Raw genomic sequence first — 15,806 nt, 5'->3', positions numbered from 1 at the left:
AACTATATCCTTCAAGAAGCAGCACCTCAGATTTGACAAAAATAGCAACACTTGGAAAAAATTAAATAAAATAAAAATAAAATACCCATGCATTTTGTTTTAAATTTACAGATTTATAGGAGGCAAAAATCACCTGCCCTTTAGCCACCTCTGAAAAGAAGACAGAAAAGTAAACATACTTCTACTATATTTATTTTCTCCGAAAGAACAAAAAAGAATATAAAGAATGTGAAGAAAGAACTTACTTTCAGTGCAAATAGGACAGCATCCTTTTCTGTTCAGGATTTTACCCTAATTGGAAGAAAGACAGGCTGATTTAATGAAAGAGTTTTTGGAGCAATGACTGTGTTATGTTGTAAGGCTGGATAAGCCTTTGAAAATAGTTCAAGTTGTATTTGAACTCAATGCCCTTGTTACAGCTTCAAATATCAGGTGCTAAAAACAGACAGAACTATTCAAAGGGCTTCCTGGCAGCCTTGTAAGAAATGAAATACTAAAAGGGTTCTCTGTTACCACTTTTCTCTTCAGAGAGAGTGTGAGAGAATTTTGGACTCATATATATTCACGGATGTCTAAAGCAGACTAGTTATTGGCTTAACGAGATTGCTAGCTTTTCCCCCACCTCCCAAAACATATCCAATACAATTCCTATGCACACACTTTCAGTCACCACACACAGGCTCCACACCCACACTTCCCCCAAATCATTTGTTTTTCCTACAAAAATGAAGTAAGGAAAGAGGCAATGGTAAAGATCTAGTTTGGCCAGATTTCTTTCATGGCTAAATCTTGTGGTATCCCCACCATATCCATATCCATATTTGGGTCCAGAGAAGGGCAACGGAGCTGGTGAGGGGTCTGGAGAACAAGTCTTGTGAGGAGAGGCTGAGGGAGCTGGGGGTGTTCAGCCTGGAGAAAAGGAGGCTGAGGGGAGACCTTCTCGCTCTCTCCAACTCCCTGAAAGGAGGGTGTAGCCAGGGGGGGTCGGTCTCTTCTCCCAAGTCCCAGGCAATGGGACAAGAGGAAATGGCCTCAAGTTGCGCCAGGGGAGGTTCAGATTGGATATTAGGAAAAATGTTTCCACGGAAAGGGTTATTGCACATTGGACTGGGCTGCCCAGGGCAGTGATTGAGGCCCCATCCCTGGAGGTATTTAAAAGCCGGGTTGACATAGTGCTTAGAGACATGGTTTAGTGATGGTTTTGATCAGAGTTCGGTTGATGGTTGGACTAGATGATCTGAAAGGTCCCTTCCAACCTAGACAATTCTATGATTCTATGATGATATTACCAATCATGGACCAATGTCCCCAGTGAAGCTAACTGTCATGCGTCTAAGGATGTGTAATGTGTAAAAGCAAACAATTTGTCTAGTCATAGTAATACAGACAAAATGTTCGAGTCTTTATTTACCACTCTGCCCAGGTCAGTTTTCTGTCTGGTTGTGTCTTACACAAGGCTGGTAGCAGTAGGAGGCATGCCTTTGTGTACATACGTTCATTCTCCTTTCCAGTCCTCATCAAATTAAAAGACGTTCTACCTGATTTTACTTAAATTCCCTAAAGCTACCTGTCAAGCTAGAGGATAAGCCTGGAAAATTTCAGACTGAATGATATGTTTCTCCAAGCAAAAGCTGGCATGGGTTACAACAGAGCTTATGGTGATATTGGAGCTCATCTGCATCCCCATACAGGGAAGGAAGAGGTCTATGGAGCTGTGGTGCTCCCCAGCACCGACCACTTGCTCCAACATTAGTTGAACAGAAAGTCTCCTTTGTGGGACCACTGTTCCTGTTCTCCACCAAGTAGGTGAGCAAGAGACAGCCAGCAAGAGTGAGCAAACAGAGCTGTGCTATTCTGCCCACTCAACATACATACTCAACAGTGCAGAAAACCTCATGAAAACGGACAAGAAATAGGTGGCTGGTCAATGCAGAGAGATGGGAAGCAAGCCCTATTGCCATCTGCCTTGCTTTCTGCCTACAGCCCTGCCAAGCTTTGACAATGTGCATGGGGAGAAATGAGCTCCAGGTATCTGCCAGGTGGAGTGGAGCGCACTCCATCCTGCTCATGCTTGATGTACCCAGATGGCATGAACGAGAGCGCGGTGATGTGCTCGGGCTTATCATCCGCAGGGCACAGAAGTTCAGTGTAAACTTGTCTTTGAATGTGCAGCTGCATGGGAACAGACATGAGGCACATCTGGACTTGAGAAAAGCACTGGATCAGAGTTTCACTGGCAGCGTGGGCAATGCTTGGACCTTTGTATGACCACCAAGCCCCAAAGCAAAGAGACCAGCTGAGGAGCAGGCTGCAAGAGGGAGACCTTCCGAGCACTTGCTTGGACAAAACCCCTTCAAGGAGGAACTGTTAAAACTGCACAGAAATAGGGAGCTGGGCAACATTTATTTGTACAAAGAGAAGATGTGCAGCTGAATGCCACACACTGCACCGCACAGCGCTACCCCTCCAGTTCAATAAAAGAGTTGAAATCATCAGCCGAGCTGGAAGTGGCAAGAATTCAAGTGAAACTGGAATCTCCAAGGCAGCCTGCTGAGGCTGGTTACTTGAGCCACCATGTTGGCCCGAGATCCTGTTTTTGTCTTGTAGAATAAGGAAACCCATTATTGCTAACATGTGCTGCAAGAGTTCGTTAGCATTGAGGGTTCCCTTAGGAGTGGGCTAAGTGATGTGATCCCATTTTTCCCTATGAATATTTATAAGCAGACCACATTTGAGTCTATTTATTTTCTGGGATTTTTCTTCTTCTTTATGAGGTTTTCAATTTTATGTCTGAGGTTTTTATTCTCTATTTTTTTAAGGCAAGACTAATTGCAGGGGGGGTGGGGTAGGGGGTTGTTTGGTTGTGTAATAGCAACAGCTGTTGTTTTTTTGTGCCTCATTTGGCACTAAAGTAAAAACAGCAATTTTTGTTTGTAATAATAACAGATGTGTATAACATTAAATGCAGTCTGTGCTAGAGATGGGAGAACGTGTTCTGAATAAATTTTCAACTCACTTGAAGTTCACGGGTTCAAAATTTACCCACAGAATCAAACTCCGCAAGTGTCTTCACATGCCATGAATTTAGTTCTACTAACTTTTGCACAGCCTTGGAACTCCGAAAAGGCTGTGTGCTATAAAAATTACCAGGCTCTCCTCTAGCAGTACAAAGAGAGACGTGTCCACGTCCACTGACCATTGCCACAGGCTTACACTGTTTGTGGGGAATGTAAAGGCATAAGGAGAGGAGGCAAGGTAGAAAATGAGAGGATGGGTAATCGGAAAGGCGATGGCACAAGGCAAGAAGGCTGAGACAGGCTGAGAGAGTTGGGGTTGTTCAGCCTGGAGAAGAGAAGGCTCCGGGGAGACCTTATAACGGCCTTCCAGTACCCGAAGGGGCTACAGGAGAGATGGGGAGGGACTCTTTGTCAGGGAGTGGAGCGATAGGACGAGGGGTAATGGCTTTAAACTGAAAGAGGGGAGATTTATATTAGATACTAGGAAGAAATTCTTTCCTGTGAGGGTGGTGAGACACTGGCCCAGGTTGCCCAGAGAAGCTGTGGATGCCCCATCCCTGGAGGGGTTCAAGGCCAGGCTGGATGGGGCTTTGAGCAACCTGGTCTGGTGGGAGGTGTCCCTGCCCAGGGCAGGGGGGTTGGAACTGAATGATCTTTAAGGTCCCTTCCAACTCCAACCATTCTATGATTCTATGATTCTAAGAAAGAGGCTGGAGCAGGGCTAGGGCAAGTGAATAGCAAATTAGGTAAGAAAAGGTCTAAAGGATCTCTGAAACTCACTCTTGCCAAGTGTTGAGATTACTCCCCTTTCTATGAAGTATTCAAGGATGTGTTTAAGTTTAAACACACATGGAGGGCCACCTAACTTTAGCAGGACTGGACACAGGCTTAATAGCTTTGCTGGATGTGGGCCAAGGTGTACCGCACCTCACAGGCTGACACGCCAGGTAAATGAGAGAGGGAATATCTACATGGAGTCAGCAGTCAGAAAGTAAGAAACAGGAACCACAAGCTACAAGGCTCACTAGAAGCCCATGGAGGACCGATTTTACTATAAATATGACAGGAGGGATTGAATTTGTGAGAGGTATTGCCTCAGCTGCAGATGAAAAGAAGCTAAGAAAGACACTTCCTGTAATTACTGATACAGGATTAAATGCTCCAAAAAGAAAAGAATAAAAGAAACAGAAAAATGTGCCTCACCCAATGAAGGAAATGAAAAAAATGGCAGAAACAGTCTTCAGAAATATGTCAGCCTGACACCAACACATTGAACAATACAAACAATTGCATGGTATTGGAAATTTCTGCAGAATTACCACTTTGAGATCCATCCTTTCAAGAAATAATTGGCCAAAATCTATGTTGATAAATTAAGTAATATTCCATCACAAAAAAGCCCCCACAACATCATGCAAAGAGTATTAAGACTGCATGGTATTTAAGCCAAGGAATAACATTGTAAATTCCTTGTGAATCTTCAATCCTTTCACACTCAGTTGTGTGTATCATAACACAGTTTTAACGAGATAACTTTATGTGGCCTGACATCCTAAGGGACACTAAACAGCATTCTATTCCACAGCAGTCTTCAATAGTCAGTAGAGACTGCTTACTACCAGAAATATTGAGAAAAAAGAAATGGAGTTCACACCCCTACTGTCTGCAGACAGCAAACAGCGTAACTCTCTGCATAATATCCAGACTTTTAGTACTGGAATCACTAATATATTTTTATCTTGGATAATGTGGTGTGTTTAATAAATGTTTCTAGGTTTGTGACAGAATATCTCATCAAAGAGAGTGGAGTGCACATGAAAAGTAAAAGATTTAAATCCATTAGCATACATTATTTGCTTTAAAATTATTTGGTACCCACTTGGAATAGGAAAATAAATCTTGCTCTAGAGTTTACATTCTTTCTCCAACTTGTCCTTCCAATTTAGCTTGGAAGAGCAGAAATGTAACGTGTACCTGTGGAGGAGGGTGGGTTTGTGGGCAGCTTGCTGCAGACTCCATTTTAGGCAGGGGGGAGCAGGCCGACTGGTTAGATACTGGAGGGAATGGCGCTGCAGGGTAACAAACTGGTCTTTTCAGCTCTAAGGAACTGGACCTTGTCTGAGGACTTAACTTGAAGGTCAAGCGCAGTTTAGGACTTGAGGCTAACCTTGGAGCAGATCATGTAGCAGCACTGAATGAGTTCGTCAGTCGGTCGGTTATGCTGCCACAGGACTGCAGATGGTGAATTGTTACCCACCACTTTTTTCATTTTAGAAGCCACTTCGACCGATCATCTCAATGCTCAAATTTATATATGGGTACTGCCGAAGTGCTATGTTAATCACTTAAGATCTATATTAAGCCATATAAGTTAGCAAGCATCTTAAGTGTTTGAAATGCATCAGCACAGGGAAAATATAAATGAGATGCAGTGTGTGCCAGGTTCTCGGCCAACAAAGAATTTGAAGCGACCTGAAGGGTCCAAGCTCTCACCTCCTGCTTAAATTGTAAATGGCCTGAACCAACCTGATTGCCATGAGCCACATCAGGTTCCCAGAGGAGCAGCTCCATTTGTTCACACTTCCTAAGATGCATGCAACACCTCATGTGAGGCCCATTAACAGGACAACTGCCCTCTGCAGTGAGTGCCAGAGTGACAGGAAAAGGATGTCCCCTCTCCTGAGGATGCAAGCATCACTCTTGCAGCCCACTGGCACAGCAGAACAGGAAGCACAGGCTCTGTATCCTACCACTGCTTCTGGCTGTCAAAAGTTCACACATATAAAATTTTACAAACTAGAGTTTGTCATTTAAAATTTTATACCTAGGTGTCTGTGACTCATATTTTCCGCACTAGCTTCCAGGCTGCAAAAGGAAACACTGAGAAGGTGTAGTGCTAACGACTTGGCTCTCTCTTCAGCAGTTCTGTTCAAAGATCTGCCCCTACATGAGGTGCCATTTAGAGCTCCCTCTTCTGAAAGCTTGAGCCAATAATACAAAATAATTTGTCAGTGATTGAAATCCAAGACACAAAGGCTGACTTTAGTTCGAAGTTCCAAGTAATGCTAATTTTCGAAGCAATTAAGTAAAGTTACAATTACACCGCTCTTTGGGTTCACTTCAGACTTTCAAATAAAAAAAATTCAGACTGCAACCTTAGAGAAATTAGCATGGCTTGATCGAAACAATTTGCTTTGCTTTGTCCAATTTACATTTTCAACCAAATATTAAGCCTCATATGCACTGAGAAATGCAAGTACAACAACCTCCCGTGGCTTGCCTTAACAATATGCATGCTCTTGAAATATTAACACAGTCATCTCACCGCTCTATAAAGCTATTAAGTATATGTGAAAGAGGTGTTTCAGTGCAGATACTTGGAACAGAGGAAGTTAAAGGGAGGAGGAGAAAAGGAGCCCAGAGTCTTCAGAGCACGGTCAGAGGCAGGAAGCCCATATCCAGGGTAGCAGTAGCACACCTGGGGAATGCCAGCCTAAATTAACATGCCAGAGGATCCCTTCTTTCCAATCTGCATGCCCCACTGCCATGCACACACTTCCAAGAAATGCTAAAAAAGATAACGGTGGAGAAAAAAAAGATAAGTTCTTTTTAAAAACTCACATGAGGACAGCTGCTGACTGGAATGCACTGTTTCTTGCGACACTCTGTCTTGCCTTTCACACAAGCACAGATGGTGCAGTTCACAGAGGACCACATCTCTCCATCCTGCAAGAGGGAACATGATATAGTATCAGCTGGGGTGGCAACAGGAAGCTATTTCAGCAATGTATCATTGCACAAGAAAGGATGACTTTCCCTGCTGGCATTGTGTCATTGTTTAGTCTAAATTATTTCGAGGTGTCTGTCCATGGCCAGTCGGATTAAAGACAAAGATCAAATTCAGCAGGGTTTTCTTCCATTTGGCCCTCTAGGTCAGAAATTCATTTTTCCAAGGCTAACCAAATGACATTTGCATTTTTCATCAGTGTCCTGATTATTTGCATTGTTTTCTCTCCAGCATGTGATCACACCTACCACAAATTTTAATTTAAACTCACATAATTAGAAAAACCTGATTCATTGGGATGAGTGACATCTTTAAGTTGCTGCACGTGAAAGTATTTGATTAAGATGTCAGCATACAGTGAATTTATTCCCAGATGCAGCATCATTTTGACTTAGGGCAGGAATGGTCAAATAATGAATTCTACTTCAGATTACTTACCACACTTTTACAGATACTTGATCTGCTGAACATCTGAAAATGTTTAGAAGAGATACAGTGCTGAACTTCTCAAATGCAAAGCATGTAAGACAGTCTACGTACGGCTCAAAGTATTAGGTGCAGAGCAAAATATGCCTCATAGCCTTGTCCCCGTTTAGTTGGGAAGGACTGCTTGTGGAACCGCCCTGGCTTCTTTTTACATGGTGTCGCATTTGCCAAGAGTGGTTCTTCAAACATTCTGTCTCACCCACTTAGATTCTTCTGCTAGCCCACTTAGAGACAAAATGTGCATGTTTTCTGTTTACAGGGCTGCTGTGAGGGAAGAGTGAGGATAGACCTGACAGGAAAAGGCAGTCCAACCAGACAGCTGGGTACAATTACGTGCCCACCTCAACATGATGTTCTGACCAGAGAGAAAAACAGACTAAATCTGACATGCCAAGGAGCCTAACTTACTCAGCGCAGCATAGAGTCATAGTGTGGTTAGAGTTGGAAAGGACCTTAACGATTACCCAGTTCCAATCCTCCTGCCATGGACAAGGACACCTCCCACCAGACCAGGTTGCTCAAAGCCCCATCCAGCCTGGCCTTGAACCCCTCCAGGGATGGGGCAGCCACAGCTTCTCTGGGCAACCTGTTCCAGTGTCTGACAACCCTCACAGTAAGGAATTTGGTTAAAGGCCGTCTCTCCCCTATCTTCTGTTTCCAGACCATGTTACTATTGCCTCGTGTTCTTGATGCAGCATATACGTTCTTGTGGGCCTCTGATGGTTGCTCTCCAAGCATCTGCTAAGGTACCAGAATATATCAAAGCTGACTACATGCAGCTACCCTGATTTTTTGTCTCACAGCCATTTTTGCACAGGAGTGAAAAACACTCACTGTGCCCATTCTACCCATGTCAGACCATTAACTTCAACTGCGCAATGCTGGATTTACTTTTTTGCGCAAGAGGCCAGAAATGGCTGTACTGTCTCATTATTTTTTCTTACTCCATATAATACTTAGTAATATAATAAAATCTTCACAAGAAGCAGAATATTTTAGTTGGGTGCCTAAGAAGCAGGCGTTTGTTCCTGAAGCACAATAGCACCAGTGTGAAAGTGCCAATCAGATGGAGTACAGTCACAGTGTACAGTAGGTTCACATGTAATTTCCAGAATAAACACTTCAGCTATGTACACAAAAGATGGAATAAATGGGAAGCGATTCTAGCTGGGCAAACCAAGTATTCACAAAGGATTTATCATTTGATCTGATTCAAGGGTCTCTTAATTCACAGATGGCCCACATGGTGACAGAATCTATTTTTTTTTGACACAGTGTGAGAAAAGGCCCACCACTTGGAAGAACAAACAGCGTCTCAGCAATAGCAGAAGTGTTCTGCAGGGAATCCCTTGTGATTTGAAAACATTGGGTGAGAGTGAAGTAGGTAACAGTTATGATGTGGCTACCCCAGTATAAGATGTCAGGGGTGCTGTCCTTAGCAGAGAGGTGAAATGTAGTAAATCAAGATGAGTAACTTTCAGCCAAGACGACCTTCGCACAGCTCCTGTTGGCTCAGCTATGGAAAAGACTTTTTGGCTCAGCAGACAAAGCCTCCGTACCGCTCAGAATATCTTCTCCATGAATATCAGTGTTTGTTTGGGAAAGCAGAGCATTACTATCTCTTACTGAAAATGCATTACTTTTCATGAAACAGAAGCTTGAATTTCTGCATACGGAGAGGGAGACAACACGTCATATCAAGGAGAAACTAATCTTTAACTGCAGTGTATCAGCAGAATTTATACAAACTCAGAAAAAAAATAGGAGATGGCAAATTTTGCAAAGGTTTGGCCTTGAGTTGTTCCATCATCAACCAAGATGGTGAGGATTCTGCTAAAAAACAAGCCATGACACTATCTTAAAGTAAACTCATGCAGTTTCAGCTGTTACAATGGCATCAATTCTTGAGCCACCTCGGAAACATTACCTGGAAGATTTTATTCCCAAATTTGCACACTTTCACTTCCTCAGGAGAGATATATGAGACACACTCCTTGCAGCAGTGGTCTTTGCTTTTGTCGCGTTCACCAGGATGCAAGCACCTCTTCTTACATATCACTGTTGAATTCTAGGTAAAAGGACAAAAGGAAATCAATAAATCACCACCATGATGTTTGTGTTCCTGTGTGTCCTTATCATAACATTTCCGCTTGCTCAGTCATTTCATTCACCCAAGCTACAGCCCAAGTGCTTTGAATAGCTCAACTCAGAGAAAGTAAAAATTATTTACTGGATTAAGGGAATCTTTCATGGTCTGTGAAGCTGAAGCCCAGCTTGTACTTCTGTTGGCCTGCAGAGCCTTACTGATTTGGTGACGTTTTCATTTTTTTGCCTAGGTGGAAAAGTGCACATGGTCACAGCCAAGTTAGAGGAACTAAAAAAAAAATCACTGCCCTTCTGCAGTGATGTAGTAATGCACCACTTAGAAAGCCCTCTTCCACTGTAATGCAAACTTTAAAAGGATCACATAATCTGAGGAACTTCATTTTGCACCACAGAGGGTCAGGCATCCTGCCTCAGCTGAGGCAGTCAGTAACTTTTTAAACTTTCCTAGCACAACTGCAAGTGCTCTTCAGATCAGATTCTCGGGGACCACACAAGATGCCAAAAAAGAACAGTGTCAGGGCTTACAGTTCCCTACAAGTAAATGCTACGTCAGACAACCAGCAGCACACAGTACCAAAGCACTGTGGACTTACCTTGCATGTACACATTGTGCAGTTGTCATAAATAAATGAGGAGCCATTATCATGCACGTTGCTGTGAAAGAGGCAGCTTCCAAAAGGGAGGTCAAACACTTTCCTCTGTCCTGAATATAAATAAACAGTAATAGAAACAGAATGTGGTTGAAAAGATGCCATATTGTCAACAAAAATAGTACGGCTTATTGTCACCAGACCAAATTCATGTGCAATGTGTCATTTGCTATGTGTTTCCATTTTGGTGTGAAAAAAAATATGCACTTTTAACAGTTCACTGTTCTTCTAGCACACATTCATCTGTACAAATTCTACTGTGGGAGGGAGTATAAATATGATTTATGGCATGTTTATATTGGAAAAATCTTTCTTCTCCTTCTCATCATAAAGTGCACAGTGCAGCTAAAGGAATAAAAAGTAAGCACTGCAAACTCTTAGGGTAGGTACACTTAAACTAGTTTAAACAGTCTTTAACTTAATGCAATAACTTATCAAATAAAGCATCCTTAACTGATTTTAACATATGTACCTCAGGGGTTCACAGCAGCCAAACTAAATCAACCCAGTGGCACTGACACAAAAAAACCCGTAAGTGTTGTCCAGTCTCATTAAGATAGCTTGCTGTATCATGTTCACACAAACTTGCAAGAAATACCAGCACTTGCATCATTTATGAACAGAATGAGGGCAACACAAGGTATCTAGTTTCCATAGGCTATAAAATATTTGGGTTTCATGAGAGTGAGGCAAGATTTAGAGCATTATACAGAGAAGGCAGCTTCAATATCAAACTCTTCCTGAAGTCATGCAATCCTGCAGGGACTTTCAGATCCAAGTTGCATCACACTTTGTGGTTCTTGCAAGCTTCTCTTGTTCCTCAACTTCCTTCCTAGTAGGTTATTTTAAACAAGTGACCATTATACAAGTGACCATTATTGTTCTAGCCATGAGGTCTTTATAAAAACTCACATGAAATCACTACACTTATCTTCCTGGTTTTGAATACCTTCCCCTGTTTACTTTCAGTGGTAGCCAACTAATAAGTTCTTTTGTGAGTGGCTGCGAGTCTCCTGGCTTATCATTTTTGAGGTCTGATGTTAAATAGGCATCAATTCCAATGTAGGGAATGGCCACTGTAAGTACATACAAGAAGTCACTAAGTACTAGGTCAATAGTTTAGCTCTCAAACCACTAGGTGTTGGCACACTGTAATGCCTTTCCTTTTCAATAATTCTTGATAAATGTAGAACAGCTCAAAAGAAAAAGGTTCCATTTTCCTCTGAGATATAAGCGAACAAAAGGATAAGCACACAGCAAAATCCATTGGATTAGCCTGGAGTTTTTAAAAATCTAATGTTAAAAATACTATTAAATAAAAGTTAAGAAAGAATTGCCATTGTTCAGTTAGACACGATTTGAACACCTCTCTCTTTCAAATTAGCTGCCTTGGACTAATCTGTGCTTGCAGAACCAGCTTCACTTTTATTGAATGTCGTTCTTTCTGGAAAGGCTTATTTTCTCTTGCAGGACTGACCTATGAAATCAGTTGAGGATGCTCAGTAGGCCTAAAAGGAACTGCTCTGTATCCATGCACCACTTATGGGTAAAGCCTCGTCCTGCCTGTAACTAACAACACTTCTACTGCTCTATGTGGGGCCAGAACTTCAATCGCATAACTTATGTCAACAAGTGAACAAAAGTCCAGTTCTCTCTCACACCCACTTGCCATCCCTTGCAAACCACCCAGTGCAATTCTGGGTGGCCAACCCCCTTCAAATAGTTGGTAAAAAACCACTGACAAAGGAGCTACCACTTTAAAAGATGTGGTGGTGAAGATATTGGCTTAATTGTTGGCTTTGCTGGCTCATAACCACTAGTTAAACTAATAATTCAAGTCCCAGTAGAGTCCACTACATTCTTCTAAGCTATATACGCTGAGTATCAGGAATTCAATTGCAGGGAGGTCCTCCACATGATACTTTAAAAAACATGCCTCAGCATCCCTGAAAACATTTCTCTTTCCCAACTGCCATGCAGTGTATTACACATCCTTTGGCTCTACCTCCACTCCAAAAATTTCAACACTTGCCTGTGAATAGACATTATCTATTCACCATGTGAAAAGACATTACCTATTCACAGGTATACGACATGCTTTAGAGCGAAGATGACATAAAATGAAAATCATTATTATTAGTGAACTTTTTTACAGACATTTCTAAGAGGGGAAAAAAGAATCTGTAGAAAAATCTCCATGAAGGAATCAGAAATTAAAGCTGGATTTTGAATGCCTAGATCAAGGAGAGGAAGGATCAGTTGGGAAAAGCATGGGGTAGAGAGGACAAGGGGATTTCACAGAAAGAAAGGAAAAATGTCCTCAGCCAAAACAGAAGCTCAGCATTTGGACTGTTCTCTCCATTTCATTCCTCTGCTGCATTACCCTCTGTTGCTGCAGATAAATGTTCGAGGCAGATATTTATCCGTAGCACGTCTCAATTAGCAAATAAATAAATAAATAAATAAATTCAGATTTGTTTCAAACAGTCAAACATGTTAAATGCTATGAGAAGCTGGAACACTCCATGGCTTCCCACCTCCAAGGCCAGAGCTCTCTCTACCCCAAACCTAGCTTGGAAATAGACTTTGGATAGTGGTAAAGATATGGTCAAAATGACAAAAAGTTTCTGTTGATGAACTGGGAATTACCAGCTCTGAAAATTTTCCAAACCTAGTTATAAACTTACAGACCAAATAAAAGCTAATTTACTTAGTAGGATGTAAGCACTCCTTGTTTATGAGAGGGATACGTGCTGAGGAACATTAATGTATGGGATCTGCGGACGTGGTTAGAGCAAAATAAGGATTCTCAAAAGTCACTGCCTTTCTTGGCATGACTTGGAAGAACTAGCCCTTCTTAGAGGCCTCTGATGTACTCCTTTAAAATGTGTTGGAAAGACGTAATTGAAAATATTCCTGGCTGAAACTGTGATTCCACCTTAAGAAGGCAACCATGAGCCAGACTCCTGGGTCACTGGCTTCTCTGACAACAGCTTCTAAGAATGCAATTTCAGTCCCAAAGTTTCCTCTAACCTGCATTTCCTCAAAACCAAGAATGCAAATGTACACTTGAATAAAAACATGAGAGGGTGAGGCCTTTTTCTTGTGGTAAATTCCAGTGAAACATTTCCTTCCCGCTCAACCTCCTTTGTAAAATGTGTAATGTTTTGGGAAACATCTCTTTATTTGTCTCTCTAAGCAAGCCAACTGGTCCCCCTCTACTCTGCCCTGGTGAGGCCCCATCTGGAGCACTGTGTCCAGTTCTGGGCTCCCCAGTTCAAGAAGGACAGGGAACTGCTGGAGGGGGTCCAGCAGAGGGCTACAGAGATGATTAGGGGGCTGAAGCATCTCCCTTACGAGGAGAAGCTGAGGGACTTGGGTCCCTCTGAGGACCCAAGAGACTGAGGGGGGATCTGATCAATGCTTATAAATAATTAAACGGTGGGTGTCAAGAGGAGGTGGCCGGTCTTTTTTCAGTGGTGCCCAGGGACAGGACAAGAGGGAACAGGCACAAACTTGAACATAAGAAGTTCCACCTAAACATGAGGAGGAGCTTCTTTCCTGTGAGGGTGGCAGAGCCCTGGAAGAGGCTGCCCAGAGAGGTGGTGGAGTCTCCTTCTCTGGAGACATTCAAACGTGACCTGGACACGTTCCTGTGCAACCTGCTCCGGGTGGACCTGCTTTGGCAGGAGGTTGGACTAGATGATCTCCAGAGGTCCCTTCCAACCCCATGTGATTCTGTGATTCTGTCTGCGCTCAAATGCCGTTCTGCAGCTCCTTGCTTAGTACCACCCATCACAATCCTAACACACTCTCCCCAAGTACCTCTCTAAACCTGTAGATTACAAACTCCACAGAGCAATAGTTTCTTTTCCACGTCACAGAATTTACACCAGCATTGTGAAATACTGGTACAAAAGATGCTACGCAGAAACATATTGTAATAATCACAAAATTCCCAGGAAAAATAACAACCACTCACCTAAGCATTTGGGGCAACACTGTCCAGCAGGAATGTGACTGAGATGCTGGGGACATGACAGAATGGGACAGACTTCTTGGATGCACTGTGTCCTGCCACCCTGAAGAAAAATAGGCTCAGTTAGAGAAAAAAAAATGAAGCAAAATGTCAAGTAGACATGCACACACCCACACAGACTGGTAACAAGTCCTGAAAAGACTTAGCCAAAGCAGTATTTTCCAACAGCATACAAGGAACGCGTGCAACTGTTCTTCAACGCAGAGACCTTGGATTATTCATATTTTTTCATTCTCTCAAGCAAAGAATGTAATAGTTGAAGAAACAGTGTCTTTCTGTCTTATTTCTTGGTGTGGATATGAGAAAACCAGGGAGAATAAAGTCATTATCTATGAACCTTTCCGGATGTTCAAAAAAAGTTACTGAGCAATTTTTTATATTATTCTTCACCTCCTGTGCCGTGCCCTTCTAGGCTTGTCTGGGACAGGGATTAAGTGCTGAAGCAGGATGAGAGCAGGTGTTCTTCCACTATGTCCATGACCTCAGAAACCAAATAAGCCAAAATCACTTAAGACAGCACATTCTTGTTAGCCTCCAAGTCCAACTATGCAAACCCAGAAGGTCTGCTTTCTTCAGAGGACTGAAAACCAAGAGGGCATATGAAATCTTTAGAATGAATGTGGGAAAAAAGAGAAAAAGGAAAAAAAAAGAAAGAAAGAAAATATAAGCAACCTGGACTGGATATATCTTTGTGTATCAATAAATATCAGAAACAAAAAGAGGCAAGAAGCACAGCAGAGACAAAAGCACAAAATATATGTCTAAGATGAAGTCAGTCAGAAGCGATCTTTGTTTTCATTCTGCTCTGTTGCTTGATTACTTCACCGGGCTTAAGAACACGGTGTTTAGCTCTGCATCCTCTACTAACATGTGCTCTACACACTCATGAGCGGTCTAGGTTTAAAAATCTTTAAAAATTGTTCCACTAGCAAGAGAAGTTGTTGGAACGAGTCCAGCGGAGGGCCATGAAAATGCTCCGATGGCTGGAGCACCTCTCCTATGAGGACAGGTTGAGAGAGTTGGGGTTGTTCAGCCTGGAGAAGAGAAGGCTCCAGGGACACCTTATAACCACCTTCCAGTACCTGAAGGGGGCTACAGGGCAGATGGGGAGGGACTCTTTGTCAGGGAATGGAGCCATAGGATGAGGTGTAATGGCTTTACATTGAAAGAGGGGAGATTTAGATGAGATACTAGAAAGAAATTCTTTGCTGTGGGAGTGGTGAGAGCCTGGCCCAGGTTGCCCAGAGAAGCTGTGGCTGCCCCATCCCTGGCAGTGTTCAAGGTCAGGGTGGACGGGGCTTTGAGCAACCTGGTCTGGTGGGAGGTGTCCCTGCCCATGGCAGGGGGGTTGAAACTCAATAATCTTTAAGGTCCCTTCCAACGCTAACCATTCTGTGATTCTATGATTCTAAGTCAGTCCTTTTCATCTAACTGCCCTGCCTTATTTATCACTCAGAGCTGCAGGCTCATCCTAACAATAAACTTTGTGCTCCTGGATGCTGTGATGGAAGACTGATGAACAGTCTCCTCCCACCTACATGCTGTATGCCTCCTGGGGCTTGCTGGGGAAAGATGGAAAAAGCTGCTCATTCTGAAGAGCTCTGTGCCTGAAATGATGGTATGCCATTCCACTCCTAATGGCCTCAGTGAATCACGTAAAAAGCTTTTACATACAGGCAGAGACACATATACACTATTATGCAGAAAATAATGTACTGACT

The 15,806-nt window shown here is 42.7% G+C and overlaps 1 protein-coding gene across 1 annotated transcript in view; it reads right to left on the bottom strand.

Moving 5' to 3' along the window:
* BMPER (BMP binding endothelial regulator) overlaps window positions 1-15,806 on the bottom strand; it is a 163,199-nt gene that overhangs the window by 63,166 nt on the left and 84,227 nt on the right. Inside the window, exons 7-11 of the mRNA XM_074150866.1 lie at window positions 14,029-14,128; window positions 9,990-10,099; window positions 9,218-9,358; window positions 6,639-6,743; window positions 246-291 (exon numbers count right to left, since the gene is read on the bottom strand). Of these exons, the coding sequence (XP_074006967.1) occupies window positions 246-291; window positions 6,639-6,743; window positions 9,218-9,358; window positions 9,990-10,099; window positions 14,029-14,128 (502 nt within the window). The remainder of the gene's footprint in view (window positions 1-245; window positions 292-6,638; window positions 6,744-9,217; window positions 9,359-9,989; window positions 10,100-14,028; window positions 14,129-15,806) is intronic.

This window comes from Numenius arquata, chromosome 7 (genome assembly GCF_964106895.1).
Source record: "Numenius arquata chromosome 7, bNumArq3.hap1.1, whole genome shotgun sequence".
NCBI lineage: Eukaryota > Metazoa > Chordata > Aves > Charadriiformes > Scolopacidae > Numenius > Numenius arquata.
The sequence above is the reverse complement of the archived record's forward strand: the minus strand, read 5'-3'. Positions and strand labels throughout refer to the sequence as shown.